At 48.9% G+C, this 13,811-nt stretch overlaps 1 protein-coding gene across 1 annotated transcript; it reads right to left on the minus strand.

Moving 5' to 3' along the window:
• Nucleotides 1-230: 230 nt before the first annotated feature.
• On the minus strand, nt 231-13,287 carry LOC142027977 (uncharacterized). Its single transcript, XM_075022126.1, has 14 exons — nt 13,079-13,287; nt 12,428-12,542; nt 12,009-12,182; nt 11,827-11,921; nt 9,499-9,641; nt 9,276-9,346; nt 8,670-8,810; nt 7,148-7,323; nt 6,855-6,948; nt 5,259-5,393; nt 4,079-4,191; nt 3,508-3,649; nt 1,353-1,634; nt 231-652 (listed from the first exon to the last, which is right to left on the minus strand). The coding sequence occupies exons 1-14, from the start codon at nt 13,285-13,287 to the stop codon at nt 413-415; spliced, it is 2,130 nt and encodes a 709-aa protein (XP_074878227.1). The 3' UTR covers nt 231-412.
• Between the last annotated feature and the right edge of the window lie 524 nt (nt 13,288-13,811).

Below are 13,811 nucleotides of genomic sequence, written 5' to 3' on the forward strand. Positions count from 1 at the left end.
TCACCTGCATAAGAACTCTGGACTATCCCTCCTTTCCCAAGGAAAGCTCAAAACTCAGACATGCCGCTAAAATGGATGCCAAAAAATTTTATTATTTTTTTTTTACTTCACAGAATCAAATTCTGTTCTCTGAAGTGCCTATCCTTATTCAAGCAATAAAGGACATGAAATTTATCTTTTCTGCCACACATAGAATACCCTATTAATGCCATGATCAGTGGTGTTACTGCTGGAACACTAAAGAGAAATGAAGACAGTTCTCATGAAGGGAAAGGGTCTTAAGCTACTTTCCTCGCAAATATGCCTTCTTATGCTTATATACATAATGCTACCAGATGCAGAAGAGGGCTTTTAGGAGGAAAATGCATGAGGAAAAAGTAGTATCTTATTACCACTCCAAAAAAGCATAAACTTACCTTTCCAGTTTACTTTCTAGGAATCTTCTTATTTTTACTTCCGCCTGGTACAGCTCTTTGTACCTGTCCACTTCTGCCTGCATGGATTCTTTTTGAAGAATACGGTCTTGCTCCATATTTTTTATCCTGTCCAATCCACATTCAAGATCTCTAATTGTCTGTTCTAGCTGGTTTGTCAGTGAAGCGAGACGACTGGCTCTGGTTTGTTCTAACCTGTCCTGGGAGGCTGCCTGCATCTGAAGGAGATAACGCACTTTCAAGCACTGCAAAGAAGAAGAGAGCTCTCCCTGCCAGTCAATTGCACGTACCCAGTTTCAAGGGGCCCAGATTTACTCACTGAGGCAACTGTGCCTCCTCACTACCATCAGCAATCAAGGCGGAACCCTGGAACTACCACATTAAATAGTTCTTCAGAAAGAGCCCCCCTCTTAGCACTACTGTTCATCAAAGCTACTAATGAGAGAACACCGTCTCTGTAGGACAGGGCATAAAGAAAAGGATTCCTCAAAGAAATTATAAGGATCCCTCATCTCCACCCGCCACCCCGCAACTTTGGTGACTTCTTTTTGGAGCACTTTTCCCCGTACAATGGCAGAGGAGGACCTGTATGCCTGGCCATGACAACTGGAAGTGACAATACCCATTCAAGGATGAACACGACCAGTGGACAGTGATAACCTCCCCCCCACCCAAGAACTGCAAAACGGAAATCTGTCTTGGGCAAGCTTTTGATTCAGGGACCTGCAGGCACATTACACACACATGAAAGCACTCTTGCCCAACCATATTCTCTTCTCCCTCTACTGCCCTCTACGAAAGACAGAAGTACAGCACTAACAGACAGAATCAGGCACCAAAACTAAAATACTAAAAAAATGACAACCACAACAAAAGTATGCAATAGAGACTACAGACACACGTGAGAAATTCACTTGCCTGCAAAACCAGATTGACTTCTTGTAGTTTTTGTCTTAACTCTTGTTCGGCTTGTTCTTCCATCTCTCTTTTATATTGTTCTAGTTGGCTGCGATCCACCGTGTTAGTCTCCAAATGATGTTTGAGGTTAGCCAGCTCTTCTTTCAGCTGGCATTTGCTCTTCTCCAGTTTTTTATGGTTCCCACGCATGGTGGACAACTCTTCTCGCAAATCCTGATTCTGTGTTTCTAGCTGCATGCATTTTTTAGACTCTATCTCCAGCTGCTGGGAAAGTTCACCAACCTGTAGACAGCAAAAAAAAAAAAAAAAAAAAAAAGAAAGAACCCCCAAAAACGGGGAACTCAGATCTACAATTACTCAGTTCTGTGAAAATCAGTAAAGGGGTTGGCCATCGAGGCTGTATTTACCATCTGCTGACTCAGTATGAAAACCAAAGTGAAAGCAGTCTCTTCTTTTCAAACAAGAACAGCTTTCGCAACATTCCTGATAGGATTCCTCAGGCTCCCATCCTTTCTCAGTTCTTCTGCAGTAGGTATCAAGAGGACCAAGAGGTGCCAAACTAGCAGCATTTCACGCATAGGGCTAAGTGGAAAAGCACTAAGGCTATTCTTCCATGAGATGCTCATATGCTCACGGGAAATCACACACCCCCATACCTAGCCACCTTCTGGTTTCATCAGAAACAACACGTGTCATGCTTTAGAGGAATTTTTACATGCTGTCAACACAATCAAAGCTTCATTACAGAACGGACAAGACAAGAAACAGATGCTCTTTTTTTTCCATTACACTGAAAGATTTGTAAATAGTGGCTCAGAACACAGCTTTTACAGCGGTGGTGGAGGAAGACATATTCTCTTGAGGTCAAAGCCGCAGTTTGTTTTCAAAAATTTGCAGGAAATATCAGACTTTCAGTAAGTCCCAACGGTCAACTACAGCTCTATCCTCCTCTTCCCCCCTCCAGAAACATACATTTTCTGTACCTGTTGAAGATAAAACATAACACCCTGTCTTTTTTTAATAAAAGTGGAGGAAACCAGCATACTAAACACTTGAAAGAATCTCTAACAAAGTAGAAACTTGAGACTTATCTAAAACCGCCTAAATGTAATGCCCTTCCCTGTCATTCGAAACAACTCTCCAACAGAAACACAAACCCACTACTAACTTCTGGACTAAAAATGAGCCACTGCAACGGCAGTTGACTCATTCTACAGTGCCTTCCAAACTCGAACGTAGCTCTGAAACATGGCTGCTCTAGCAACAAATCTGAGCAATGAGCGGAGAAGCAGATAAAAGGTTACGTGCTACTGAACAGCCAGAGCAACCTCAAAAGCACTTCTGGGAACTCTACTTCTGGGTGCCCATGACAAGGGAAAGATGGGCCGAGACAGCTACTAGCGAGCAGTAAGTTACAGAATTTTTTCTGCATTGCCTCAACTGCATCGTGCCCTGGGAAACAATGACACTGTTTAGAAAAGCAAAACCTGAACTGCCTTCTGCCCAACTCCTGCCTAAGACAGAGCTCAAGCGGTGACCTTGGGCGAAGCCAACTTCATACAGTTGTTCCCAGTAATGGCGGTGTTAATTCCCTCTCTTCCAGAGAAGGAATTCCTCTGTAAGACCTAGAAGACGCTGCCATGGCCTCAAGCTGCAGCCAGGCCTGTGCCGAGCCTTACTGCTCTCAGCCCTGACCCTCACCCATGGACGTGACATCCTGGTAGGACTGCAGTCCCTATGGACTGGCCTGGCGATCTGCACTCTTGGCTGACCCTGCTTGCTGTCACCGGACCTATTCCGCTCTTCTTGGTGAGAGCCTGTGGGACTGCCCCTGAGGTCATGGACCCTGCCAGCCTTGCTGCGACTCTCGGCTCGCCCTTCCTCTACAGAACAGCCTGCCCTTCATGTGCCCTTGCAGATACTGCTTTGCACATTATGTTTTCATCTCTACCCATAATGATAACTACATCGGTATTAGTTATAGACATCTACTACTGTAACAGTAGAAGGAGCATCAAGAAAAGGCAGTTGCTTCCAAAATACAGCAAAGAAAAAAAAATCACCAGCATGAAAAGTAGTACAGGGAAGGAATAACCCAGGTTTTTCAAAAGAAAAAACACCACCACCAAGAAACCCTAAACAAAGCAGAGCTCACCTTTGTTCTTAATCTACCAACTTCATTGGCCATTTCGGAATACCTGTTCTTCATTTCTCCCTGCAAATTAAGCTGGGACTCCATCTCTTTCTCCTCATACGCCCTTAGCTTCTTCGTAGCTCTGCTCAGAAGCTTCTTCAACCTGCACAGCAAATTAGTCAAGAAAACAACGAAGCAAAGGAACAACCGGCCTTTTTCACATACTCTTACGTAAACAGCGCAGACATGGCTTGCTTCATCTTTAACGTGCTTTACACACCAGCAATTACTGAGAAAAAAACAGCATTACTGTGCCGCAAACCCCTTGAAAGGTCCAAATTTCACCTGAAAAGAGGAATAAAAGACTTCCTCCCCCCCCCCCCCAGCCCCCCAGTAGAACTGCACAGCAACCTGCATTTGCAGTTCTTTTGGCAGCTATTGAAAACTATGGACTCATGCACAGAAGCGCCCTGCAAGAACTAACACGGGGCTTGAATTTTCTCACAGTTACATACACCTATTTTTACAGTGAAGTTCAATAAAGCTTGACTTCTACTCAGGGAAACCTCTTCACCATACCAAAAAGCCGTACCTCTCACAGTCTTTCTGCAGTTCGATGTTTCTTTTCATTTCTTGGTCCAGATGCAGTTCGACTGGGCGTTTCAACTCTACCAGCTTCTTCACTTTCTTTCTTTCAGCCTCACACTTTCAAAATAGAAAAGATACATCACACACACAGCGTAGGAACAGTATCTACGCACGGTATATGCATCTAACGTTCTCCACAGAGAAGCTGCAGTACGCCTCTATCTGTTAGCCAAGTTCCACAGAACGCCAAGGGACAAAGTTCCTGAGAACATTTAATCACTTTGGGTTTGACATCAAACAGGCCAACACCTAACAACAGAAACAGACGACCCCACTGAGGCAAAGGCTCTTCTAACACTTGAAGGCAAAAAGGTGGAAAAGATGCTGGAGGACACTTTCGGCAGTTCCTCTACTCATAACAGGGATTACGTAAGTATGTACCTCATGGGAGAACACAGATCAATCTAAAGCTTTCATGGGATCTTCAAGGACCAGCAGGCAGGGGCTTGCAGAGGAATTTGATCTTTTGCAATTCTTCAATGTTTCATTTCCCTCTGCTATTGCCTCCCTCTCTCCTCTGGGGGTATTTACTTATTCACATCTTGTTCTGCCTCTTGGTGTCTTCTCAGCCAAACCAGAGGAGAGCTGGCAGCTCTTTTGACTTTGTACTTCCATTTTTCCTCTACAGAAAAGGAGAAAGGGGAAAGACTGCCCCTTGGAAACTGGCAGCCATTTCTTGTTTCCCAGCTACTAGTTCATTTGCCCAAAATTCCTTCAGTACATTTTTCTGGAAGGCTTTTAAGCTCCCACTACCCTGAAAACATGCAGCAGCTCCTCCATACATTGCACTGGAAACATGAAGCATTTTAACCCTGCCCAGAAACCAAGGTGTCAGAAGATGACCCGAAGGAATCCAAGAAATAACTGGGGAACTGCAGCCTTGCTCAATGTGCTCAACTGACAGCAAACCACATTGGGAACTCTTCCCAACAGAACCACTCCAGAATTTACACAAAGATACCCAGCTAGCTTTTATTTGCTTCCTGGCTGATACCCAAATCACAAGATACTCACAGCCTGAACGGCAAGGATAACAGAAAAAGCTGACTGTAAGAACTCAACAAAAAGGTAGACACAGTTCTCCGGGGTATTGGCTAGGCACCCAGAGAATTTTCTGGGCTCACCTGTTCCAGGAGTTCAGCCTTTTCTCTGTCAAGCTGAGCAACAAGCTCTTCAAGGTGGGATCTTGACTTCAATTGCTCTTCCCACATGCTGTGGGAGTCCTTTGATGTCCGAGGCAGCACATTCTGCTTTTGCATCTGTGAAAGCAACAGCGGCAAAAGAAAAAACTCAGGTGACTGGAAAGGCAGCACTGCAGTACAAAGCAGTAACTTAAATGGAAACAGGTCTAAGCTCTCCTCTCCCCATCCAACATCTACAGTTAAGGTTAACACGGAGTGTAGAACACACCTCAGGAAACATAACCAAGAGCAGCAGTTGAAGCTGGTGGAAAGAATGAACACCCTAGAAGTGACAAGATGAGGTTGCAGCTTTGGGGGATAAGACGACACGCACACACGCGCACACACACACAAGATCACCCTGCAACTTTCTTCCAAAGGTCCTCCAGAGTTCCTAACGATACGTACTTTTTAATATAATAATTCCTCTAGTGCCCACCACAGAAAATACCCTACCCTCACGGCTTCTGTAACAGCTCTACATCTCCTGAGAGCAAGGAAGTGCTCTGCCCGCTACTGTGCAGCATCACCTCACCTAATTCGTTACCTTAGCTCCCTGCATGGCAGGACAGTACCAGCACCTGTTCGCAGGCGGGAAAGGAAGCTAACATGGTCTCAAGGGCAAGCTGTGACAAAGCTGCAAAGGTAACGCGGACCTCCCAGGTCCAGTCTCCTCTCTCAGCTTTCAGCCACAGATCTCCCCCCTGACCACAACTTCCATCCTTTCTAGCATCTGTCATGGTTTAACCCTAGTAGGCAGCTCAGCGCCACCCAGCCACTCACTCACTCCCCACCCCTGTGGGATGGAGGAGAGCGTTGGCAGGGTAAGCGTGAGAAAACTTGTGGGTTGAGATAAAGACAGTTTCATAGGTAAAGTTAAAGCTGCGTGTGTGAGCAAAGCAAAACAAAGAATTCATTCCCTACTTCTCGTTGGCAGGCAGTTTTTCAGCCACTTCCACGAAAGCAGGGCTTCATCATACCCAACGGTTACTTGGAAAGACAAATGCCATATCTCCAAATGTCCATCCCTTCTTCCTTCTTCCCTGCAGCTTTTATTGCTGAGCATGATGTCATATGGGATGGTCATTTGGAGTCAGCTGTCTGGCTGTGCCCCCCTGCCCCAGCTCCTTGGGCACCCCCCAGCCTACTTGCTGGCAGGGCAGTATGAGAAATAGAAAAGGCCTTGACACTGTGCAAGCCCTGTTCAGCCATAACTAAATCACCCCTGTGTTGTTAACACTGTTTTCATCACAAATTCAAAACACAGCACCAAACAAGCTCCTATGAAGAAAATGAACTAGTGTCACATCCTCGCATTTTAGAGCGTTAAGTAGGACTTGCCATAGTAGCATGGGAAAACTCTCAAAACCAGAAAGCTGGGGAATGGACCAGGCTGCTTTCTGAGCAGCCTATATTCACTAGAATGCGGGGACTGAGCTCCCCATGGCTCTCCAGGAAAACCTCATCCTAAAATTTCCCCACAGAAGTAGGTAACTAGGCTCAGGAGCTCACAAAAAGGGAAGTTTGTGACCAGCTTACTGAGGCAGAGGCTTGCAGGTCTCTCTGAAGGGCTTCAATCCTATTGTTTTGTTGCTGGACTGTGGCTTCCAGTCTGGCATTTTCAATTCCAAGGCTTAAAAAGAAATACAGGTCTTATGAGGGAAATCCGCCAGAGCACCAGCTCTGAAAGAACAGCGTGAAACAACATAATCTAAGACAAAAGCATCCTTCAAAATCGTATATTAACTTGCTGTGATGCAACAAGGCTATCCTGTTGTTTTCACACCATCCCAGGAAGCGACAGACGTTGCTGCACCGTGTTACTCTCTTACCGTTGCACGCAATCTTCCAGTTGTTTTATAGTCGTACTAGTCCCAGAAGATGCCAACAGGAGGTCCTGCAGTTTCTGCTTAGAAGCTATTACTTCCCTTTCCTTATTATCCAAGGCAGTCTTCAAGTCACGAACACAATGCTCAGACTGAAGATGCTGTTCTTTCAACTCCCGCAACTGCAAAATCACAGGAAGAATCCCCTGTAGTCAGGTGAGCTTTTATATAGAGGGGTCAACTGCTGCTGAAGAGTTCAAGGGCTGCATATATCTGCACATACCCTCTAGTCAAACAACTGTAATCATTTCAAGTACATTCAGACCTGCACTTGTACTAGCAAATGAGCACAAACGGTGTTACTTCATCATCTTTTTTACTGGCCTCTCCCATCCCTCCACTGATTTCCTATAGCACAGTTCTAAGCACTGACACTGCCCCTCCTACCCTTTCAGTGACTTGTGACACTCTTTGTATCCACTTGTTTGCTCCTCCATTGAAAAAAAACAAATTAAAAAGTTCATCCTTCTCCTAAAGTGACTTCACACCTCCCTCATAAGGAAATTTAAGGTGATTTCTGTTTCAGAACTCCGAGGCCTCTATGCTTCAGTTTTCCTAAGAACACTGCAAAAGGTGGTCCCCGCCTCAGAAAGGAGCTTACAATGCACTTGCAAGAAGGCTGCTTCAGGATGGCAAATTACGGCAGGGCCAAAGAAGGGGGGGGAAAAGATGCTGAGATGCTGCTTTGCAGATACAGTACAAACACACCACCTGCAAACCAGCTCTTCTTCTTGCTTAGTTCAATCCACATGGTTCTGATACCCGTACTCTTAAAAAAAGCCCAAACCCCAAACCCTAACATCTGTTTCAAAGTTCCTTCATCCATGAAGGTGGCTCACGTTGTTTTACACACCGCGCGCCCAAACAAAGACAAGGACTTTCACACATATTTAGCAACCTACAAATAAGGAACAGCTGTTGTATACAAACAGAAGACTGTAAAGAAAGAGTGCAATATCTGGAACAGGGAAATAGTGGCTCAGAGCAGGGGCGAATTTTGAGAGAGAGCAAACCGCTCTGTTCGTACCTAGCCACCAGAAGGCTGCTCCCAGCGCACTGCCTTGCCCCTCCAGCTTGCGAGGAGCTCCCCAAAGGGCCAGCTGCGTTTGTCACCAGGGGAGGGGAGGAAGAAGGGAAGAGAAAGGCCACTGCTGCAGTACTACCCCAGAGCCTGAACAAGAGCCTCTGCTGTGGCGTTGAGGAGCAAGATTCTCTCCTACTTGCAGCAGAAACGAACTGGCTTTTTGATGATTCAAGTAACGCTAATCTTCCACTCTGGAGGAGGAGGAGGAGGCAGCCACCTGGCTGAAGGTTTTACTGGCTTCATCAATTATGACAGGGGATCACTGTTAACTTCCTTAGATCTCTCTCCTACTGGCTCCCAGAATACTGTTTTGTCCTTTTTCACAATGAACGGGAAGAAACAGCCACCCAGAGGTTTATTCCTATAGTGACAGGCTTTCCATACCTCAGCTACAACCCTTTCCAATGCCCCTTGCAAGTGCAGGTTGTCTTTCTCCAGGGCACCGAGGTAGCGCATAGTAGTAACTTCCGGAGAAGCTTCTGACATAGATTGCTTTTTAAGAGGACTGGCAAGCTTCTGCTGCAGCTGTGCGACACAGTCCTAAAGAAACGTGGTTACACGAGCACAAAGAATTCGATAAGAACATGAGAATATGAGGTGTGCTTTTACTTCTTAGGTTACATAATTAGGTCAGTCTTCAGAGCAGATTTAAAGATAAGAAATGTTGCCTGCCACCAGCAGGCACCTGCAAAACTGATGACCTCTCTCCATCTTTCTCAGCTGAGCGCCTCCGCGGTACTGGGGGAAGCAGGGGAAACTTTAGTGCTTCTATGCTAGAGACGAAACTCAAAGGCCAGTTGCTATGAGACCCAGGTCATTAGCTTGACCTGCCTTCGTCCCAGTCCTAAATGGACAGCTGACCAAAAGCCCAAGTATTTCAAGGGCCCCCAGTTACAAATGTGTGGCGGGAGCAGCAGAAGACATCAAAACCCCAGAGGGAAATAAGCCCAAAAGCAAGCGAACCAAAGGGGACCCCACTGCGTCCCTCACAGAAAGGACCTCGGAATCCCCGGAAGATTCCGCATCTTCCTCTTGCTCTGCTCCTCCCACTGGCAGGGCACCTACAAAAGAGGCAAGAAGCGACACACTGTGAGTGTTCATCTCACTCTGCTTTTTCCCATCATCCAAGCCCAGCATCCAAAAGATGAGGAACGGTTCTACTACGGGCCGTAGTGATTTTCCTCATCGGCTCTTCCACAGTTAAGGATCCTACCTTCGCTGTCCTGAGCAAGTGCAGCCCTTGTAAAGTCAGCAGTCCTCACAGGGCACGAGCTGCTGAGAACTGCCTTGTCTGCTACACCACCTGCAGAAGAGTCTTCCGTGTTTTCACTCCCCGTGTCTTCTGCCAGCAGCTTACTAAGGATATATACGGAAAGAGGAGACACAGAGTTGGTAGAAACAACCACATCTTTGCATACGTGCTTGACTAGGACAGCAACGGCCATTCCTCACCCAGCCGCTCCATTTTTGTTGCCAACTGAGAAACGGTAACACCCCCACCCCCCCACCTTACTCTGGCACTACTGTTCCGTGGTGAAATATCCACTGCAGCCTTGCTCATTCTCTAGATGCACATTGGTATCTGTGAAGCACTTCAGCCCTGCTGGCTACACTCTAAACTGATCAACCACCTCTCCCTAGGGAGCACTACAAAAATTAACAAGCCCTCTGGCAGATTCACATCTAACTGCAAGGGTGCTACGTCTGCAGGATGCTACATTAATGCTGCAACTGTTCATGTCAAGCCAGCCTACAGTCTCCTCAAATGCAGTCCTGACTTGGAAGAACTTCAGAAATCTTGATGGTTAGTCTGAGGACCTGAGAGTTTAGACAGCTCCTAAGTATGATCAAAAGGCCAAAGAAGACTGCGGTTGCATTCTAAGCACTGCGTGTGTTAACTACTTTGAATAGGCATTCTCTTCTAACAAACCTGAAAGCGAGTAAATTGGGGCTCCTGAGAGAGACCCCTTTCAGGTTTGCTTTTTAACCGTGTCGTGGTTTAACCCCAGCCAGTAACTAAGCACCACGCAGCCGCTCGCTCGCTTCCCCCCTACTCAGTGGGATGGGGGAGAGAATCGGGGGAAAAAAAGTAGCACTGACGGGTTGAGATGAGAACAGTTTAATAGAACAGAAAGGAAGAAAATAATAATAATGATAATAATAACAATAGTAAAGGTGACAACAATAATAACAAAATAGTTGGAATATACAAAACAAGCGATGCACAATGCAATTGCTCACCACTCTCCAACCAAGGCCCAGTTAGTTCCCGAGCAGCTATCCCCCCAGGCCAAGTCCCCCCAGTTTATATACCGGGCATGACGTCACATGGTATGGAACACCCCTCTGGCCAGTTTGGGTCAGCTGCCCTGGCTGTGTCCCCACCCAGCTTCTCGTGCCCCTCCAGCCTTCTTGCTGGCTGAGCATGAGAAGCTGAAAAATCCTTGACTTGGTCTCAACACTACTGAGCAACAACTGAAAACATCAGTGTGTTATCAACATTCTTCTCATACTGAACCCAAAACAGAACACTATACCAGCAACCAGGAAGAAAACGGACCCTATCGCAGCCGAGACCAGGACAAACTGATATTTTGACTGACAACTCAGCCCCTCTCACGACAACATAAACCATTTACCCAACATGTCTACGCACGCGAGCGTAATCCACAGCCACAAAGGCAGAGTTATCTCTGTAACAGTATCAGCACCATGCCAAAGAAGCTGGCTTGCATTTATATCCCCGGCAACTGTGGCAACTGTAAGAGCAATCCTAAAGCATCCCAAATGTGTTATGAAATACATCCGCGTCTGCAGGCACTGCATTGCCATCGTTTTAATCCCTGCGTGCTCCCTAAACAATGCTTTCCCCCTTTCCTACAAGCACAGCGAAAGCAAAGCCAAATACATGGAAGCGTTGGAGAATTCAGGTTGGAAGGCACCTCATGAGGTGTCCAGGCCAACCGCCTCCCCAAAGCAGACTGAGCTACGAGGTCAGACCACGCTGTTCAGGGGTCCTTCTTCCACTCTGCTCTTCAAAGCCCCCACGCATGGAGGCTGCACAAACTCCCGGGGCAAGCTGTTCGACTGCTTGACCATCCTCAGGCCGAGTTTGCTCCTCACGCACAGTTAAAACACCTTGCGTTTCACCTTATGCCCCTTGTCTCTCGGACAACGTTGCCTCTCTTTCTCCTAACGCTTCCATTCACAACACTTAAGCACCAACTATGCCGCCACTTAAAAAACCCTCTCCTGCAGAGCTGTGGTGCTGCTGAGCTAATGGCAAGTTTCCTGCTGGGTCTGGGTCTGGGTCTGGGTCTGGGTCTGGGTCTGTGTGTGGAGGGGGCACCACAGACCGCTTTCTTGCAATCTTTGGGGTGCAAAGGATGAAAGCAGCCAAGCGCAGACCTGCTTTTACCAGTCACCCAGGGAACTCCTTCCGTGCGGCTCCTTCTTTTTCAAAGCTCATTCCCATGCCTCTCATCAATCATACTTGCAGACGACTAAAGAGACCTATGTGCCGTTTTGACAAATGTCTCACCTTTCACGCTGATTTTCAGTTCCTTTTTTGTGAAGAAACTCTACCATCTCCTCGTCATGTTTGGAGACAGCAAGATTAGGGGGGGTATATCCCTCCTGAAAGGACAAACAATCCCCGTTAGAAAAACCCAGACAAGTTCTGCACCTTTTCGAAAGAGCAGCTTTACCAAGTGCCAAGGTTACCCGGTTCTGAGCATTAATATTGGCATTACGCTCAAGTAACAGCCCTGCTACAGTTGTATTAGGAGATACGACAGCAGGGTGAAGGGCAGTGTTGCCGTCAGCATCTGCCAGATTCGGGTCGGCACCATGCTGCAGCAGAAGAGCCACACGTTTTTCTTGCTGGCACTGTACTGCCTGGGAACAACACACAAAAAAGGGAAGATTTCCAACATTTACGTTCCACTCTGTCACAACTCGGCCAGCTTCTGAATGCTGGGAAAGAAAAGCATCTTCCAAGATGAGCTAACGTATGCCCCTTCCACACCTATTACAACATGCACGTTTCTACGCAGGTCCGTGTAAAGAATCCTGCCAGGCACCTCTCATTTGACGCACAGTCGGCAAGTCCCACTGACAAGAGCGTAACATATGCCACATACCGTCGTCAGTGGTGATCTCTTGAAATGGCCAGCAAGGTTCAGCCGGCAGTTCTCTTGTACCCGACGTCTAACGACATCCACGTGGCCGTCTGCACAAGCGACATGCCGAGGTGTCCTAAAAATTAAACATACGAGCTTAACATAGACAGACAACGGAAGAACCAAAGCTGTGCTGCCACTCAGCCCTGGGGACCCTGCAGCCCAGACTCCGCTCCTCCTGCTTTCCTGCACCGCTCACCCACAGGGCAGAAGAGAACTGGTGCTGCCTGAGCAGCTGCAGAACGACCCCGCGGGGAGACCATTGCCGAGCAGCAGGTCGGCGGCAGGCACTTCCAACAGCACTCAAGCCGACCCGGCAGCTGCGAGCAATGAAAAGCTCTGGAGCTCGCTCCCCCAGCTGACAGGGCAAATCTCGCTTTTCAAGCAATTAGCTTGAATCTGGCCCTACGCAAAACCTTAAGAGCGGGCACTTCCGCGTGGCACCCGAAAGCTGCCAGGGGGGTTGATCGCACCACGCTGGACCAGCAGGCTCTGCGCTGCAACGTGCTCCTGGTGCTTGAGAGGGGACTGGTGGAACTTGGCTCAGAACCTCTCGCAGCAACGCCTGCCAGAAGCAGCCAAGGTGTCCGTCAGCGGCCCGCAGCCCCTCACCGCTTCTCCTGGTCTTGCCCGTCGATGCCACCTCTCCTCAGCCGCCACTGCCTCAGCCAGGCCAGGTCGCCGCGGGCAGCCGCGCGGTGCAGCCTGCCCGGGTCCTCCTCCCCGAGCTCGTAGGCACCGGTGGCAGCGGCTGGAGCGCAGGGCTGCCCAGAAGCGCTGCCGGAGGGCGACCGCTGGCGCTTCTTGCTGAAGAGCCCCATGACCCTCCAGCACATGCTGCGGTGCGGTCGTGGCCCCGCTGGGAGCCACCAGCAGCAGGAGGCACCCGGCGGACTCTGCCAGGCCCTGGGCGAGGGCGAGGGCGCGGGAGAGGGTGTGGAGGAGGGCGAGGGCGAGGGCGAGGGCAGGCACCAGGCAGACGAGCTCGCCTGCCGCGGCCTGCAGCCCCCGAGGCTACGGCCCCTGCCCGGCACCTGCTGCTGCTCCGTCCGCCAGCAGGCAACAACGGCGGCGACGGCGCTCGGGGGCGTGGCAAGGGGACGTCACAGATGGGGGCGTGGCTCCCGGGGGCCCCGGGGAGAGCGGGCGCTGCCCCCACGACAGGGTGTCCCGGGGGCGGGGGCCCGGGCTGCTCCCGCCTGGTCGGAGGCCGCGGCAGACGCCGGGGCAGCTCTCGCCTCGGCCGCTGCTGGTCGTTCCCTCCGCGCGTGGCGGGGGGGCCTCAGGACACGCGCCCCTGCAGTGAGGCTCGAGGTGGGGCCAGGGCCCAGCTTGGGCGGTCGGG

Source organism: Buteo buteo, unplaced genomic scaffold (assembly GCF_964188355.1).
Source record: "Buteo buteo unplaced genomic scaffold, bButBut1.hap1.1 HAP1_SCAFFOLD_100, whole genome shotgun sequence".
In the NCBI taxonomy this organism is placed as follows: domain Eukaryota; kingdom Metazoa; phylum Chordata; class Aves; order Accipitriformes; family Accipitridae; genus Buteo; species Buteo buteo.